This window comes from Heterodontus francisci, chromosome 1 (assembly GCF_036365525.1).
Source record: "Heterodontus francisci isolate sHetFra1 chromosome 1, sHetFra1.hap1, whole genome shotgun sequence".
NCBI lineage: Eukaryota > Metazoa > Chordata > Chondrichthyes > Heterodontiformes > Heterodontidae > Heterodontus > Heterodontus francisci.
In genome coordinates, this window is record NC_090371.1 from 275185783 (window position 1) to 275202432 (window position 16650).

The 16650-nt window shown below is 40.7% G+C and overlaps 1 protein-coding gene across 6 annotated transcripts in view; it reads left to right on the forward strand.

Annotated features, from left to right (window-relative positions):
• tbck (TBC1 domain containing kinase) overlaps positions 1 to 16650 on the forward strand; it is a 196372-nt gene that overhangs the window by 115577 nt on the left and 64145 nt on the right. For all 6 annotated transcript variants that reach the window (XM_068045581.1, XM_068045572.1, XM_068045590.1 and 3 more), the window contains one exon: positions 857 to 1032. In XM_068045581.1, coding sequence (XP_067901682.1) covers positions 857 to 1032 — 176 coding nt within the window. The remainder of the gene's footprint in view (positions 1 to 856; positions 1033 to 16650) is intronic.

The following is a 16650-nucleotide window of genomic DNA, read 5'->3' on the forward strand; positions in this document are numbered from 1 at the left end:
AAGGTATCCCTAAGCAACCTGCTGCTAATGAAGTACTTTGGAAGTGTAGCCAATATTTCAGTACAAGAAATGCGGCAGTCAGTTTACTCACAGCAAGGTCCCACCAAGAGCAATGTGATAACTGACCAGATCATCTGTTTTAGGTATTGTTTGAGGGATAAACACTGACCAGGGTGATTTCCCCTGCTCTTCGAATAATAGCGTGGGATCTTGTACATCCACCTGAGAGGGCAGGCATGGCCTTGGTTTAATATCTTGTCCAAAAGACTACACCTCCAACAGTTACAGCACTTCCTCAGTACTGGATTTTTGTGCTCAAGTCTCTGCAGTGGGGCTTGAACCCATAACCTTCTGACTCAGAGGCACGAATGCTACCAACTGAACCGACTTTTTAACCAGAAGTGCAGGGTCCATTTCCTGCTATCTTCTGATGAATGAAATTGTACAAGGTCTGCTGAGATCAATAGTACTTCTGTGTTTACTATTAGATTACAGTGCATGTTGGTATTTGTAATTCTTTCTCGCTGATCTTTCTATCTGCTTATTCCATGATATTTCAGTTTGTTCTATGACAATCAACATGTTTAGGAATGTTATTTGTTTACAACATATTCTACTGCCCTTTAAACAAATACAAATGCAAGAGGGAAAGGAAGATGTTGGGCACAAGAAAGGCAGAGATGAGTGTATGCAGTGAATCTGGAAGAGTTCAGTGACTGTATCACTGTTTTGTGCTGTCTGTATTGGCTGAGAGAGGGGTTCAAGTGAGGCAAATAGACAGCTGGGTTCAGTTGACCTAACTGGCACGGTTTGGCTTTTGTGTTTATAGTTACCAATTGACATCTTTGGTTTTCAGAAATTGACATTGAGCGTTGTGTGCGAGAGTCCATCAATCTTTTCTGCTGGACGCCTAAAAGTGCTACGTACAGACAGCACGCTCAACCACCTAAACCTACATCTGATGGCAATGGAATGCCCCGACCGTCATCCTACTATTCTGCAGACTATCAGGACATGCCCAAGACTGATCTTGTGAGTAGGCCTGGAACATCATTTCCAATGGATAGCAATGTAGGCGCAGTGGTTAGCTGTCAACTTAAAAACCTGAGGTCTCTTTAACTTCTGCAATAGAAGGCAAGTCTTCCCTCTTTCAATAAAGTGTTGAATATGCATCTTAGCTATGCGAATTTATGCACACTGCATTTTCTAAGTAAATAAATGTTATTTTTGGAATACTTTTATTGAAGGCTGTGATAAATGCAGAGGGTAGTTTAGTACTCAATATAGATCATGCAAGGTGCTTTACATTTAAAACTGGTTAGCATAATGTAACTTTTTAAACCAGAGTTTAGCTCCTTTGTGCAACTTGAATGCATGATTACTGCTTTGATTCAGAACAGTGGGCAAGTTGCAGTGTTTTACGGCAATATATATACACTTGGAAAATGATAAACTACTTGGAATGCACCCTTGGTAAAATCCTTTTAAATGGCCAGACTTAAAAGTAGAAGGACTTAATATAACTCATAGATCAGAACCTTCCTATCAGTGCCGAATATGAAGCTATATGTGGTTTATAAACTGAGGCCTTCTTTTTCTGTAAACATCCTGCATGTATACTTTTCTTTTCTGTCACTTCCTCGTGCTCTACTACAATGAGCAAAATCCATTCATTGTAGAATCAACATTCTGATAGCTGTTTTAACGCTAACGTTTCTGTATTTTGGTGTGCTACATTCATTGGCTCAGCTGGGGAAACATTTCCCTGGAGTCATTGGTAATTTGGTTTGGCAAGTGATTAAGAAGGCAAATGCAGTGTTGTTGTTTATTGCAACAGGAATGGAATATAAAAGTAGAGATGTTTTGCTACAGTTGTATAGGGTATTGGTGAGACCACATCTGGAGTATTTTGTACAGTTCTGGCTCCTTACTTAAGAAAGGATAGAATTGCATTGGAAGCAGTTCAGAGAAGGTTCACTGGACTGATTCCTGGGATGAGAGGGTTATCTTACGAGGAAAGGTTGGACAGGTTGGGTCTGTATTCATTGGAATTTAGAAGGATGAGAGGTAATCTTATTGAAATATGTAAGATCCTGAGGGGACTTGACAAGGTGCATGTTGAAAGGATGTTTCTCCTTGTGGCAGAGACTAAAACTATCGGGCACAGTTTAAAAATAAGGGGTCTCCCATTTAAGACAGAGATGAAGAGAAATTTTTTCTCTGAGGATCGTGAGTCTGTGGAACACTCTTCCCCGGAGAGCAGTGGAGGCAGGGTCATTGAATGTTTTTAAGACAGAGGTAGACAGATTCTTGACAAACAAAGGAGTCAGAGGGTATCGGGTAGGCAGAAACGTGGAGTTGTGTCCACAAACAGATCAGCCATGATATAGAATGGCGGAGCAGGCTCGAGGGGCTGAATAGCCAATTCCTGCTCCTGGTTTGTATGTTCGTAATTTGATATGTAGTCAGCAATCTTTGCTGAGTAACAAACCGTGTCTACCTTATGAATTTTTAGATATTCAATATTGTCATGCATCAAAATAGAAATGGCGGAGAAACTAAACAATTACTGTTTGTCTGTCTTCACCGAGGAAGATACAGAAAATCTCCCAGAAATACGAGGGAACCAAGGGGCTTGTGAAAATGAGGATCTGAAGGAAATTAGTATTAATAAAGAGGTAGAACTTGAAAAATTAACTGGATTGAAGGTTGATAAATCCCCTGGACCAAATGAGCAACATCCCAGAGTGTTAAAGGAGGTGGCTATAGAGAGAGTGGATGCATTAGTGGTTATCTTTCAAAATTCTATAGATTCTGGAAAGGTTCCTGCAGACTGGAAAGTAGCAAATGTAACCTGACGACTTAAGAAAGGAGGGAGAGAGAAAACATGGTACTACAGACCTTGTTAGTTTGACATCAGGTCGTAGGGAAAATGTTAGAATCTATTATAAAGTATGTGATAACGAGATGCTTAGAAAATAATGAAATGATTGGGCAGGGTCAACATGGATTTATGAAAGGGAAATCATATTTGCCAAACCTGTTGGGAGTTTTTCTGAGGATGTTACTTGTAGCATAGATAAAGGAGAACCAGTGGATGTGGTGTATTTGAATTTTCAGAAGGCTTTTGATAAGGTCCCACACAGGAGGTTAGTAAACAAAATCAGAGCACATGGGATTGTGAGTAATATACTGGTATGGATCGAGAATTGGTTAACAGGCAGAAAACAGAGAGTAGGAATAAACGGGTTATTCTCAGGATGGCAGGATGTTACTAGTGGTGTATCGCAAGGATCAGTGCTTGGGCCACAGCTGTTCACAATCTATATAAATGATTTGGATGTGGGGACCAAATGTAATGTTTCCAAATTTACTAATTACACAAAGCTAAGTGGGAATGTAAGTTGTGAGGAGGATGCAAGGAGGCTTCAAGGGGACTTGGACAGGCTAAGTGAATGAGCAAGAACATGACAAATGGAACAGAATGTGAATAAGTGTGAAGTGAGTATTTCTTAAGTGGTGAGAGGTTGGGAAGTGTTGATATCCAAAGGGACCTGGGTGTCCTTGTTCAGGAGTCACTAAAGCTAGTCTGCAGATGCAGTAAGCAATTGGGGGAAGGCAAATGGTATGTTGGCCTTCATTGCAAGGGCATTTGAGTATAGAAGTAAAGATGTCTTGCTGCAATTGTATAGAATCTTGGTGAAACCACATCTGGAGTACTGTGAATAGTTTTTGGTCTCCTCATCTAAGGAAGAATATACTTGCCATAGAAGGAGTGCAATGGAGGTTCACCAGACTAATCCTGGGATGGAGGTATTGTCTGATGAGGAGAGATTGCAGAAACTGGGCCTGTATTCTCTAGAGTTTTAATCTCATTGAAACTTACAAAATTCTTACAGGGTGTGACAGGATGGATGTAGATAGGATGCTTCCCCTGCTTGGGGGTGGGGGGGATCTAGAACCAGGGGACACAGTGTCAGAATATGGGGTAGGCCGTTTAAGACTGAGATGAGGAGGAATTTCTTCACTCAGAGGGTGGTGAATCTTTCGAATTCTCTACCCCAGGGGGCTGTGGAAACTCAATCATTGAGCACGTTCATGACAGAAATCAGTAGATATCTGGATACTAATGGCATGAAGGGATGGGGGGATAGCGCGGGAAAGTGGCGTTGAGGTAGATGATCAGCCATGATCTAATTGAATGGTGGAGCAAGCTCGACAGGCTGAATGGCCTACTCCTGCTCCTATGTTCCTAAAACCATAGAGGTTTGTAGTGCAGAAGCAAGCTGTTTGGCACATCATGTGCTAGCTCTATGTCAGAGCAATGCAAAGTTAATTCTACTGCCCCACTATTTCCTTACAGCCCTGTATGGAACCATAGAAAAGAAAAAGAACTTGCATTTGTACAAGAAAATAGGAACATTCAGCCCCTCAAGCCTGTTCCACCATTCAATTATGGCTGACCTTTATCTTAACTCCATCTACCTGCCTTGGTTCCCCAAACCTTATTCCCCTTGCCTAACAAAAATGGATCCATCTTAGTTTTTAACTTTTCAATTGACCCCCAGCCTCACCGCTTTTTGGTGAAGAGAGTTCTAAGTTTTCACTACCCTTTATTGAAGAAGTGCTTCCTGACATCACCACTGAACAGCCTAGCTCTAATTTTAAAGTTATGGCCGCTTGATCAGGACTCTCCGATCAAAGGAAATAGTTTCTCTCTATCTACCTTATCAATTGATTTAATTATCTTAAACACCTCTATTAGATCACCCTTTAATCTTCTCTACTCGAGGGACTGGAAGCCCTAGTGTTTTTCATGACCTCAGGACATCCCAAAATACTTAATCGCCAAAACTGTACTTTTGAACTGTAATGGGGGATGTAACAGAAGGATGTTTGATATGATTGAAGGGACAGTGTTGCCAAAGTAGAATATCTTGCAAAACCTTTTACGGCAACAATTTATATTTATATAGCAACTTTGATGACGAGACATTTCACAGGAGCATTATAAAACAAAATAGTACACTGAGCCACAAAAGGAGATATTGGATCAAATGACCAAAGGCCTGGTCAAAGAGGTAGGTTTAAAGGGGTGTCTTAAAGGAAGAAAGCAAGGTGGAGAGATGTAGGAGGGTAGCCAAGAGCTTAGGGCCTAGGCACCTGAAGGTGCGGCCATCAGTAGTAGAGTGATTCAAATCGGGGATGCTCAAGAGGCCAGAATTAGAGGAGCACAGATATCTTGGTGGGTTAGAGGAGACTAGAAAGATCGGGAGGGACGAGGCCATGGAGGGATTTGAAAACATGGATGAAAATTTTTTTAATCAAGACATTGCTTGACCGGGAGCTAATGTAGGTCAGCCAGCACAAGGGTGATAGGTGAAAGGGATTTGGTGTGAGTTAAGATATAGGCAGCAGAGTTTTGGATGACCTCAAGTTTATGGCGGGTAGAATGTGGGAGACAATAGTCAAGTCTGGAGGTAATAAAGGCATGAATGAGGATCTCAGCAAGGCATGAGATGAGACAGGCAAAGTCGGACGACATTATAGAGGTAGAAATAGGCGACCTTAGGGATGGCACAAATATGAGGTTGGAAGCTCACCTTGGGATCAAATGTGGCACCAGGATTGTGAACAGATTGATTTAATCTCTGACTATTGCCAGGGAGAGGAATGGAGTCGGTAGCTAGGGAATGGAGTTTGGAACATGGACCAAAGACGATGGCTTCAGTCTTCCCAATATTTAATTGGAGGTATTTTCTGCTCATCCAGTACTGGATGTCAGATAAGCAATCTGATAATTAAGCAACAGTGGAGAAGTAGAGAGAGGTGATGGTGAGGTAGAGTTTCATTAGTGTACATGTGAAAACTAACACTGTACTTTTGGATGATGCCGAGGGACAGCATATAGTCGAGAAATAGGAGGGGGCCAAGGATAGATTCTCGGAAGACACCAGAGGTAATGGTGCGGGAGCAGGAAGAGAAATGATTACAAGTGATACTCTGGCCACGGTTAGATAAAAATGGAACCAGGTGAGAGCAGTCCCCACCCAGCTGGATGACAGTGGAGAGGCATTCAAGGAGGATGATGTGGTCAATCGTGTCAAAGGCTGCAGACAGGTCAAGGAGGACCAAGAGGAAAAGCTTACCTTTGTCACAGTCACATAGGATGTCATTTGTGACTTTGATCAGAGCTGTTTCGGTATTGTGGCAGGGCGGAAACCTAATTGGAGGGATTCACACATGGAGTTCTGGGAAAGAAGGGAACGGATTTGTGAGGTAACAACACGTTCAAGGAGATTGAAGAGAAAAGGAAGGTTGGAGGTGGGACAATGGGGTCAAGGGTTGGTTTTTGAGGAGAGGGTAATGACGGCAGATTTAAAGGACAGAGGGACAACACCTGAAAAAGAGAACCGTTAGCAATATTGACTAACGTGGAGACCAGGTGGGGAAGTTTGGTTTGCCTTCTGAATGAGTGCAAAATGACACATTTAGTGCATCAAAGTCATCGCAGTAACAATCAAAGCTTCCTTGACAGTTGCAATAAAAAAAATTGTCACAATCTTTCTCCAGTGGGTTTGAGCTGAGTTTTCAGAAACTCCACTCATCTTAAAAATTCCCCACTGTACAGGCAACGTATTGCTTAACCCTGATTGCACAATTAAAACTTTTGGCGCAGTGGTCTGTTGGGATTTTTTTTTTACCCTTGGATCTTAAAAGGGTTAGCAGTTTCTCTCCCCTCAACCGCAACCTTAATTCACCCATTATAATATGGTAGTGGTATATTTGAGTCAGGTCTGTGCACGTTTTCCATAGCAGATCCATGGCAACGCCTCCACCAATCAGAGTTCACTTGCCAATCAATCAGCACTCTCTTCTCATACAGTATAAAGTTGTTGTTTTCCCTTACATTGGTAGGGACAACAGCTTTCTTAGAATCATACAGCAACGAAGGAGGGAATTTGTTTCATCATGTCTGTGCAGGCTCTTTGAAAAAGCTATCCAATCAATCACTCCTGTGCTATTTTCTCCATCTCAAGAATATAAATTCAATGTAAAGTTTAATCATCTTTCTATCTGATTCAAGATTTGATTTCAGTACATGGCTGTAAACTGTTCTGTTATCAAGTAGTGTTTTCTATCTTCCCATCTCTTGAGGCAGGTACAGTTCAGTGTACTTCCTTGACCAATATTTCTTTACCTTATTAATTGGAACAGGATGGAAGAATCAGCAAATTTGTTGTCTACAGATACTCAACCTTTCGGACATTAGAGTTGCATGATTGATTTCAAAACAGAGCATCAAGATTGCATTTGGAAAGGAAAATAAACCTTGTTTCAACCCAATAATCCATTGCTTTTCTTCATTCAAATCCAAAGACACTACAGTTTTAAATTGTATTATGATCCCTTCTTGGGAAGAAGCACTTGAGGGTGTTTTATTCATTCACACGATGTGGGCATCACTGGCAAGGCCAACATTTATCACCTATCCATTATTTCCCTTGAAAAGGTGGTGGTGAGTCACCTTCTCAACAACTGAGCGGTTTGCAAGGCCATTTCAGAGGGCAGTTAAGAGTCAACCACATTCTGTGGGTCTGGAGTCACATATAGGCTAGGCCAGTTAAGAATGGCAGAATTTCTTCCCTCAAGGAAGTTAGTGAATCGGATAGGTTATTACAACAATCTGGTAGTTACATGATTACCATTACTGATTAACTGAATTTAAATTCCCCGGTGGGATTTGAACTCGTGGCTCGGGATCATTAATCCAAGCCTTTGGTTTACTACTTCATTAACATAACCACTATGCTACTGTTCTGGTGGGTGTTCTTGGACCACGGGAGAAGCACTTCTGTTCTTAGCAAGTCGGCATTACTTTACAATGTAAAAGTATCTCCTACTGAACTGCTGAACAGGCCAACAAGTGATTTGGGGACTTGACTTTTTACTCTCTGTGATTTTATAATTGCTCTAATAATTATATAATAAGAAAAATACTTGCATTTATATATAACACCTTTCATGGCCACCAGATGTCTTAAAGCACTTTACAGCCAATGAAGTACTTTTTGAAGTATAGTCACTGTTGTAACACATGAAATGCAGCAGCCAGTATGCACACCACAAACAACAATGTGATAATGGCCAGATAATGTGTCTTTTGTGATGTTGATTGAGGGATAAATATTGGCCAGGACATTAGGGAGAACTCCCCTACACCTCTTCGAAATAGTGACATGGGATCGATCTTTTACATCCGCCCGATCGGGCAGATGGGGCCTCGGTTTAACTTTTCATCTGTGAGATGGTACCTCTGACAATGTTACACTCCCTCAGTCGTGCACTGAAGTGTCAACCTTGATTTTTGTGCTCAAGCCCTGGAGCTGGACTTGAACACAGAACCTTGTGACTCAGGCGAGAGTGCTACCCACTGAGCCACAGCTGATGCATGTTATTTGGACTTTTATTGTACCTGAAGACATTTACCCTTACGCGCTAAAATTTTTTTGCAGTGTGCGCCAAATGCATAGCTCTTTTATAGGGAAACATTGGTGCAGGCTAAGTATTACACTGTAAAGTATCTGCCTCCTATATGTTGCAGAAGGGTTTTGTGATCGGGCGGACTTACTTTTATAGATAGCTCTTGTTAAAGGTATCGTCTGCAAAGCCTAGGTATGAAGGACATTTTAGATCATTTTCAATATGAACATACTCCAATTATGTACAGCACTCTTGAACTGAAGGAGCAGAGTGACCACTGAGTTGTATATGATTCTGGATTTTAAAAATTGCTTGTTACTTAAGGTTTTATCCTTAAGCCTCTCCTTGCTGGGTTTTTCTTCTCCAGGGTCATGAGTTGACTTGTATTGCTAACCTTTCCATGCTACCTTGGACGTGTTAGGATAGATATGCTTCCCTCTGGATATGGTGTTAAATTGAGCTGCTGCTTTCCTGTCCTGAAGGTTGATAAAGATCTTCCACCAAGTGTGGTGGTAATCACAATACTCTTGACATGTTATCCCCAAGAGAAAACTTCAGCCCGCTAATCTGGCCACAAGCCTGTCAAGTTTCGTTCTTTTGATTAAAATGAAATAAAATCTTGACCTGTTTCTTTGTGTCCCACTTTTTAAAAATAAACACAGCTCTTTATGTTTGAACACGTGAGTTGATTGACCAGAGAACCTTCTGAGGTTCTTTGTCTCAGACGGAAAGATGATAATGTAAGCGTAAGCAAGCTCCTGGACTCTGAATGACTAAGCACAACTCGAAACCTCCCCGACATCTTCTCCCCCACCTGCAATGAAGCTAAATACTGCATATAATTCTCTAACTGTGATGCGATTGAAGTTCTATGTATGCTTCTCATTACCACTTGGGTATTTATATTCTGTACCCCTTGTGATGAAATGTAGAATTCCATTAGCTTTTTTGTTAATGGCCTTATCAAGGGGAGACAGTGATGTAGAGTTAATGTTACTGGACTAGTAATCCAGAGGCCCAGGCACGGGTTCAAATCCCATCACAGCAGCTGGTGGAATTTAAATTCAATTAATTAATAAATTTCAGTAATTAATAGAATCTGAAAACCATCTCAGTAATGGTGCCATGAAACTATCGATTGTCGTAAAAATTCATATGGTTCCTGAATGTCCTTTCAGGGATGTAAATCTCCTGCCTTTACCCAGTCTGGATGTGACTCCAGACCCACAGCAATGTGGTTGACCCTTAACTGCCATCTGAAATGGCCTAGCAAGCCACTCAGTTGTCGTGGGCAGTTAGGAATGGGCAACAAATACCCAGATCCCTTGACAGAATTTATTTTTAAAAATCAACCTGAGGTGTTGCCTTTGATTTCCTGTGAACCTATACCCCCAAATTCCTCATCTGTCCTAATTCAGTGAGTCTGCTTCCATTCTGAGTATAGTTACTGCCGTTATTTTTAATTACCTGTATCCCTTGGCAGCTTCCAAATCATTTATGTGCACAGTGAACACAGTTATGCTACAGTTATATAAAGTCCTGGTTAGACCACAGCTGGAGTACTGTGACTAGTCCTGGGCACCACACCTTAGAAAGGATACATTGACCTTGGAGGGAGTGCAGCGTAGATTTACCAGAATGATACCTGGACACCAAGGGTTAAAATTACAAGAAGAGGTTACACAAACTAGGGTTGTATTCCATGGAATTTAGAAGGTTAACCGGTGTTTTGATCAAAGTTTTCAAAATATTAAGGGGAACAAATAGGGTAGATAGAGAAACTATTTCTGCTAGTTGGGAGAGTCTAAGACTGGGGACATAATCTAAAATTGGAGCCAGACCTTTCAGGATTGAAATTAGGAAACTCTTCTACACACAAAGGATGGTAGAAATTTGGAAATCTCTTCTGCAAACAGCAGTTGATATTAGATCAGTTGTAAATTTTAAATCTGAGATTGATAATTTTTTTATTAGCCAAAAGTATTAAGGGATATGGGGCAAAGGCAGATGGATGTAATTCAGTTGCATTGAATGAGGGAACACGTTCAAATGGCTAAATGGCTGCTCCTGTTTGTCTGTTCCTTCAGAAAGGCCCCAGAACTGAACCCTATAGGACACCATTGCTGACCCAACCATTCTGAAAAACTGCCCGTAACTCCTACTCTCTGTTTTCTCCATTGTAACACTTACAAATTAGTTTGCTATCCTCCCCCAAATTCCACACTTTTTTTTTTAACCTTCTCTAATCTCCCATGTGGTACTTGCCTAAGACTTTACAAAAGACCATGTAAAACCACATTCACTGCATTTCCCCCATCTAGTATGTCATGTGGACTGAGTGGGAGGAGGCACATGATGCTACTTTTGGGGGTTCCAATCCACTACTGCACCCAAGCTGGCTGTATTTTTTATAATTAACGACTGTTCTACTTTGTAATGTTGATTTTGCTGTCTTATTGCTTCCATTAGAAAGTAAAGCATGTTGCCAAATAAACTGGGGTGGGCACTTTTTTGTTCCTGAGAGAGTTAAAGACTCATGTATTTCTCGAAGTGGATTATGAATGAATATCTACACCTCAGCTAGCACCCCACTGTACCAAATAAAGAAACAGTTGTCTGATCACTCACTGACACTAACTGTACATATGCTGCCTATGAACAGAAATAGATTTAGTGCCCAGCTGGTATTCATGGAAAAAAAAATGCACCAAGAATCAGGAGCAACTTTAATGAAACAAAAAAGTGAGAGATGTTTTGGTCAGGATGTTTTCATTTATTGTTTCTCTCCAGTGCAGAGTCCCTGCAGGGTTTAGTCTGCGTTGAGTTCTGAAAATAATTTGGGATCCTTTGGTCTTTTCAGTTTTCTTCATCTTTCCCAAGAGGCATGCCCATTTAAGTAAAGATGGAAACAATTTAAAGGAATGTTTTAAAAGTCCTCAGGTGACCCATTGACTGAGGGAGGGGGTATATGTGCTCTTGCCGACCAGTTAGGGTGGTCTTCTCTTCTGGGAGGCAGAGGTAGTCTCATCTTCTGCATTGGAGGGGTTGGGGTGGCAGGTTGCTGGTCTTGTCTTCCGGGTGGGGGGGGGTGTTGGTCTCGAAGGATGGGCGAGGTCGGGTGGGGGGGTGGGCGAGGTCGGGTGAGGAAGGGTGGTGGGTCTGCTCTTGCCTTCTGATGGGAGAGGGAGGGGGGAGTGTGATCTTGTTTTCCAGAGGGGTTGGTTCTGCCTTCTAGCGATGCTCTCCCCTTCCAAGCAATGATAGTCTGACCTTCCGGGAAGGAAGTCTGACATTACTAGGTGATGTGGTTTTGCCCCTTGCCAGAGTACATTTGAGACAGCTGTGCCCAGAATTACACTGCACAATATCAGTCGAGATACACCTGAATCAAAGCAAGGTTTGCAGCCTAACTAGGCTGAAAGCAACTACACTGTTGGACCTCCTGTAATTGTAAAATGTAACTTCATGGGAACTTAGAATTTTAGGCAGTTTGACAGCAAACAAAATGACACATCACTCTTAATCTTTGAAATTAGGCTTTTCTGAATTAAATTCCACCCATAGTATCTTGTTTGTAGTTAAAATGGTCACTGCATTTTGGTAAAAGTATTTAATGTGTACTGTGATAATATGCCCTCGGAAAATAATACTGATCAAGTTATCAGGTTGCATGCAGTTTTAAAAGAAAGGATTAAGTCTCAGTATCTGGTCCATGTTGAATCAGAATACACGTCTTAGAGTATGTTATATTTTCATCAGCTCACTGATTACAGCTCTGAGTGATGCTCTGTGTCTCATATTGTTGCTTTGATCTATTTTAGTGTGCAGGCATGCAAGTAATCTACACAGATTGTTGGCTGGTTGCATTGAAATTCATGTTTTAGGCAAATGTGGGGTCTTTTTGTTTTCTATTTTCAGTACAGTTAGAGAGTTTATTTGAATCATTTGTTCCTGTTGGTACACACAAAAGATTAAAAACCTCGACAGTTTGTTGGGAAGCAAAGTTTTGGGAGATAATAATGGTGTTAACTTTGGAGCTGTGTAGGAAACTGCATCCTTTAACTGCTGTGTTATGCTGATGAATGTTCCTGGATAAATTAGCCGGGCTATCTATCATTTAGCACTTAACATGTGTTTCAAATTAGGACAAAAGGAGCTGCAATGTCCTCACTGGAACACATAAGTGCCCGATGTCTCGTTAATACACCAGCATGTGACAGATACTTTTCACGATTATCTTGTTAAATAGGTGAACTTGTGGTTTTGGGAAGTCTTCAGGAATTTCAGTCCCTGCACAAAGCAGGATTTGACAAAATAAACACTCCAGCCTGCGATGCAACAGGTGCTGCAAGTTTTTTATATCCTGATGATTTTTTTTTTAAATTGCCTGGCATAGTCACTTCTTCTTCACATTTCCATTCTTCGTTATACGTTTCTATTCCACACCTCATTTTTACAAAGTATTACAAAATAAGATTTTTTTTTTGGTGTGATTAATTTGGAACTTAATTTGGATTCTCCAACATAAGCTTATTTTCAATGTTTGCAGCAAATTACAGTTTTCATCCTCCATGGCAACAGTAACAAATGTATAAATAGTCGTTTGGTAGTACAAAACCTGAGAATTGCTGCAAATAGAAACATGTTGTCGAAGCTTTTCGTCTTGCACTCATCAGGACAATCCGCAAGAATACCAATGTAAGGGAAAACAACAACTTTATACTGTATGCGAAGAGAGTGCTGATTGGTTGGCAAGTGGACTCTGATTGGTAGAGGCGTTGCCCTGAAGAATGAATCAACAATGGCTGTCACTTATTTTGTTTAGCTGAAACAGCGCAATGTTTGTACACGTTCTTTCTGTCTGCAAAGAACAGGGCCCTTTGTATGAAAATATGTAGCTTCCAGTACACGCGAATGCGCCACACTGTGAGCCCTACTGACAATCTTAAATTGATTGTCAGCGTAATTCTTAGCACACTGAGGATTATTTCGCAAATGTTGTCTAAACGCGGAATTACATCTAATGTTGGACACTGTCTTTTGAGTTTTGCAAGTACGGGCTGGTTGGGTACAGCCTGTACCTTGCCTGTTGCAAACAGCGGAAGGGGCATGTTGTTTGATACGATTTGCCAGTCTTTGGGACGTACGGCCTATATACCTAGCATCACATTGGCATTGAAATTCATATATCGCATTACTCATTTGTACGATGGGCAGGACGTCTTTTTGGCTTGACGGCAGCATCCTGTTAGTGGTGAACACCACAGGTATTGCTACTGCATAGTATCAATGTGAAACAGCTAGCTTCACCTTTTGCTCAAATATTTGGGATACATTAACCTTTCGGGGTAATTTGAGGTAGACTGGGCACTTTTCAGGGCCGAAAATAACGGCCTTTGGCCCATTCATAAGTTTGCATGATATACAGCGAGAAATGATCAGATTAGCATAGCCATCGTCACGCATTTCAATGCCAGTGTGATGTTGTGGATTGTTCTGATAAGTGCAAGATGAAAAGCTCCAGCAACATTTCTCTATTTTCAGCAATTCTCAATTAACAGATCTGAACGATAAATATTTTCTCATTAAAATAAAGGAGCCTTTGTATTAAAGATAGTATCTTTTAGAAATGGACAGAAGTAGCTTTTCTTTATTTCTGGTAGCTATTGTTTTTAACCACAGCCCACGTAAGTTCAACAATTGAGGAGCTTTCAGAAACCCAGTATGCATGTGGCTTTTCAGTGTCAGTAAGACATCCATTAACTGGTAATCTAATCAACACATCAATGTTGCACTTCTTATAGAATGCAATTGTGTAATTAGAGGCCTAAGCACAGTGATCCTCTCCCCTTCACTGCATGAATGATATGATGGGCTGGATCCTACTAGGAAAAATTAATGTGAAATCTGAAGCCATTCTATAGATCCTTCTCTTTTTAATTCAGTGTGTTTAATTCCAATGCCTAATCTTAAGACTATTTTTAATTCTGTCCCTATCCACATAATATTTCTCAGGTAGATGAATGTCCATCTGGTTCTGGATTAGTTTGCCTCAGCTACAAGCATTTTCCTGCGTAGAAATGCTAGATGATAGCTGGAATTGTCAATCCATGTATGTTTCTATGATGCCATGTAATCTGTAACTTGTCATGTACTCTATTATGGCAGAGCCTGAGAAAGCAACTGGCATTCTTTGCAAAACAGTTTCCTCATTGCTCTTTTTTTTGTTTCTAAACATTAACATTTCCATCAATTTGGCATTAGAAAGATGAGACTTCATATATTATTGGACAGGAGTGTCGCCTAAGTTTACTTGTGATTATTTTTAGCTGCGCATCAGTAATCAGCAACATCAGTGCAAGTATGTAATGTCAAGAAACAGCAAACTAGCATTTATATCGCACCTTTTATGGAATCTGGATGCCCCAAACTGCTTTAATAGCCAGTGAAGTATTTCTTGAGATGTAGTCACTGTTGTAATGTTGGAAACGTGGCAGTCATTTTGCACACAGCAAGGTCCCACAACTAGTAATGAGACAGCGACCAGATAATATGTTATTTATTGAAAAAGCAACATACTGCGGATGCTGGAAATCTGAACTTAAAAAAAGAAAATGCTGGAAACACTCAACAGAGTTAAAGTTTCAGGTCTGTCATAGAAATATTAACTCTGTTTCTCTTTCCACAGATGCTGCTAGACCTGCTGAGTGTTTCCAGCATTTTCTGTTTTTATTATTTAATAATGTTGCTGAGGGATAAATATTAGCCAAGTCACTGGGGAGAACTCCCCTCCTCCTCTTCAAATGGTGCCACAAGATCTTTTATGCCCATCTAAGAGGTTTTAACGAAAGACAGCACCTCTGTAATGCACTGAAGTGTCAGCACAGATAATGTGCTTAAGTTTCTGGAGTGGGACTTGAACCCACAACTTTCTGACTCAAAGGCAAGAGTGTTACCCACTGAGCCAAGGGTGATATCTGTTTTTAAACATTGACTCGGCTTTTGCTGCAGCAGGGCCTCACATGGCGAGCCCTTTTCATGCATGTTTAGGTTTCAAAATATTTTTCCTGCTAAGTAGCTGGAAGTGCGAGCTGACAATGGCACACCAAGGGCAACAGGATATCTGAGACCTTGGTGAACCATGGGGTAAATAGTGTACCTCCTTAACCAAAGTGATTTCAGGATTGAGAAATAAACTGAGGAAGGACAGAAGGAGAGTGATTTAGAGTGGGTGAATTCAATGCCAAATCATGTACAAAGAGAGAAATAAAGAGAGGAAAAGAAGAATTGAATTGAGAGAAAAAGAGAAAGGAAAATTAGAAAAAAATTTTAAAATGTCTGAAAACCATTCACAACTTGAAGGAATGCAACTCCACACTTATAATTGTTCACTTTCTGGGCAAGGGTGGTTGTATGGCAGTCATTACACTTATCACGGCATGAAATGGGTACTTATGCTGTTAGTTACGAGATTTAACTTTCTATGGCAAATCTAATGGGCAATTAATGTACAAAAGCAGAAACTTCATGAAAATGATAGGGAGATTAAGAATGAGATGCCGTTTTCACAAAACTAATGGCGGAGCAGAGCAAATCAGCCAACGACTTGTGGCAATTCACAGTTCCCAGGGCCAATTTGTACATTAATAATGGAGAGTGTCATTCAGACGCCATTACTTTCTCAGCAAAATCTGGGCCATTATGTCAGAAACATACTGATGGAATCCATCAGAAAATCCTGTGATTAGGTGTTAATAATCAACAGTTGTTGTTTTTTTTTGTTTTCATCCAATTCACACAAGAAAACGTTAAAAAGTTTTTATTAAGATAAAGTACTCACTTTTGGTTCTAATTTTTCCAGTGAAAAACATCTTGAGCAAAAATGGATAATAGATGCAGAATTTCCCAGTGTTTAAAAACACTTAGCAGAGCGCTGAACCCAGTGTTACTGCCATCTTTAGAGCATGCACATTCTGCAGTGCAAGTATGTCATGCAGTTATGTGCTGCACATTTGGTAGTGTGTGTAGCTTAATTCTTGTTCCTAAGTAGCTGTTAAATCAGTTTTAAGTTAAATGTGCTATCGACGGGCAGGCACACAATACTCTTCACATCATCATAAAATAATCGTAGAATCATATAGCATAGAAGGAGGCCATTTGGGTCTT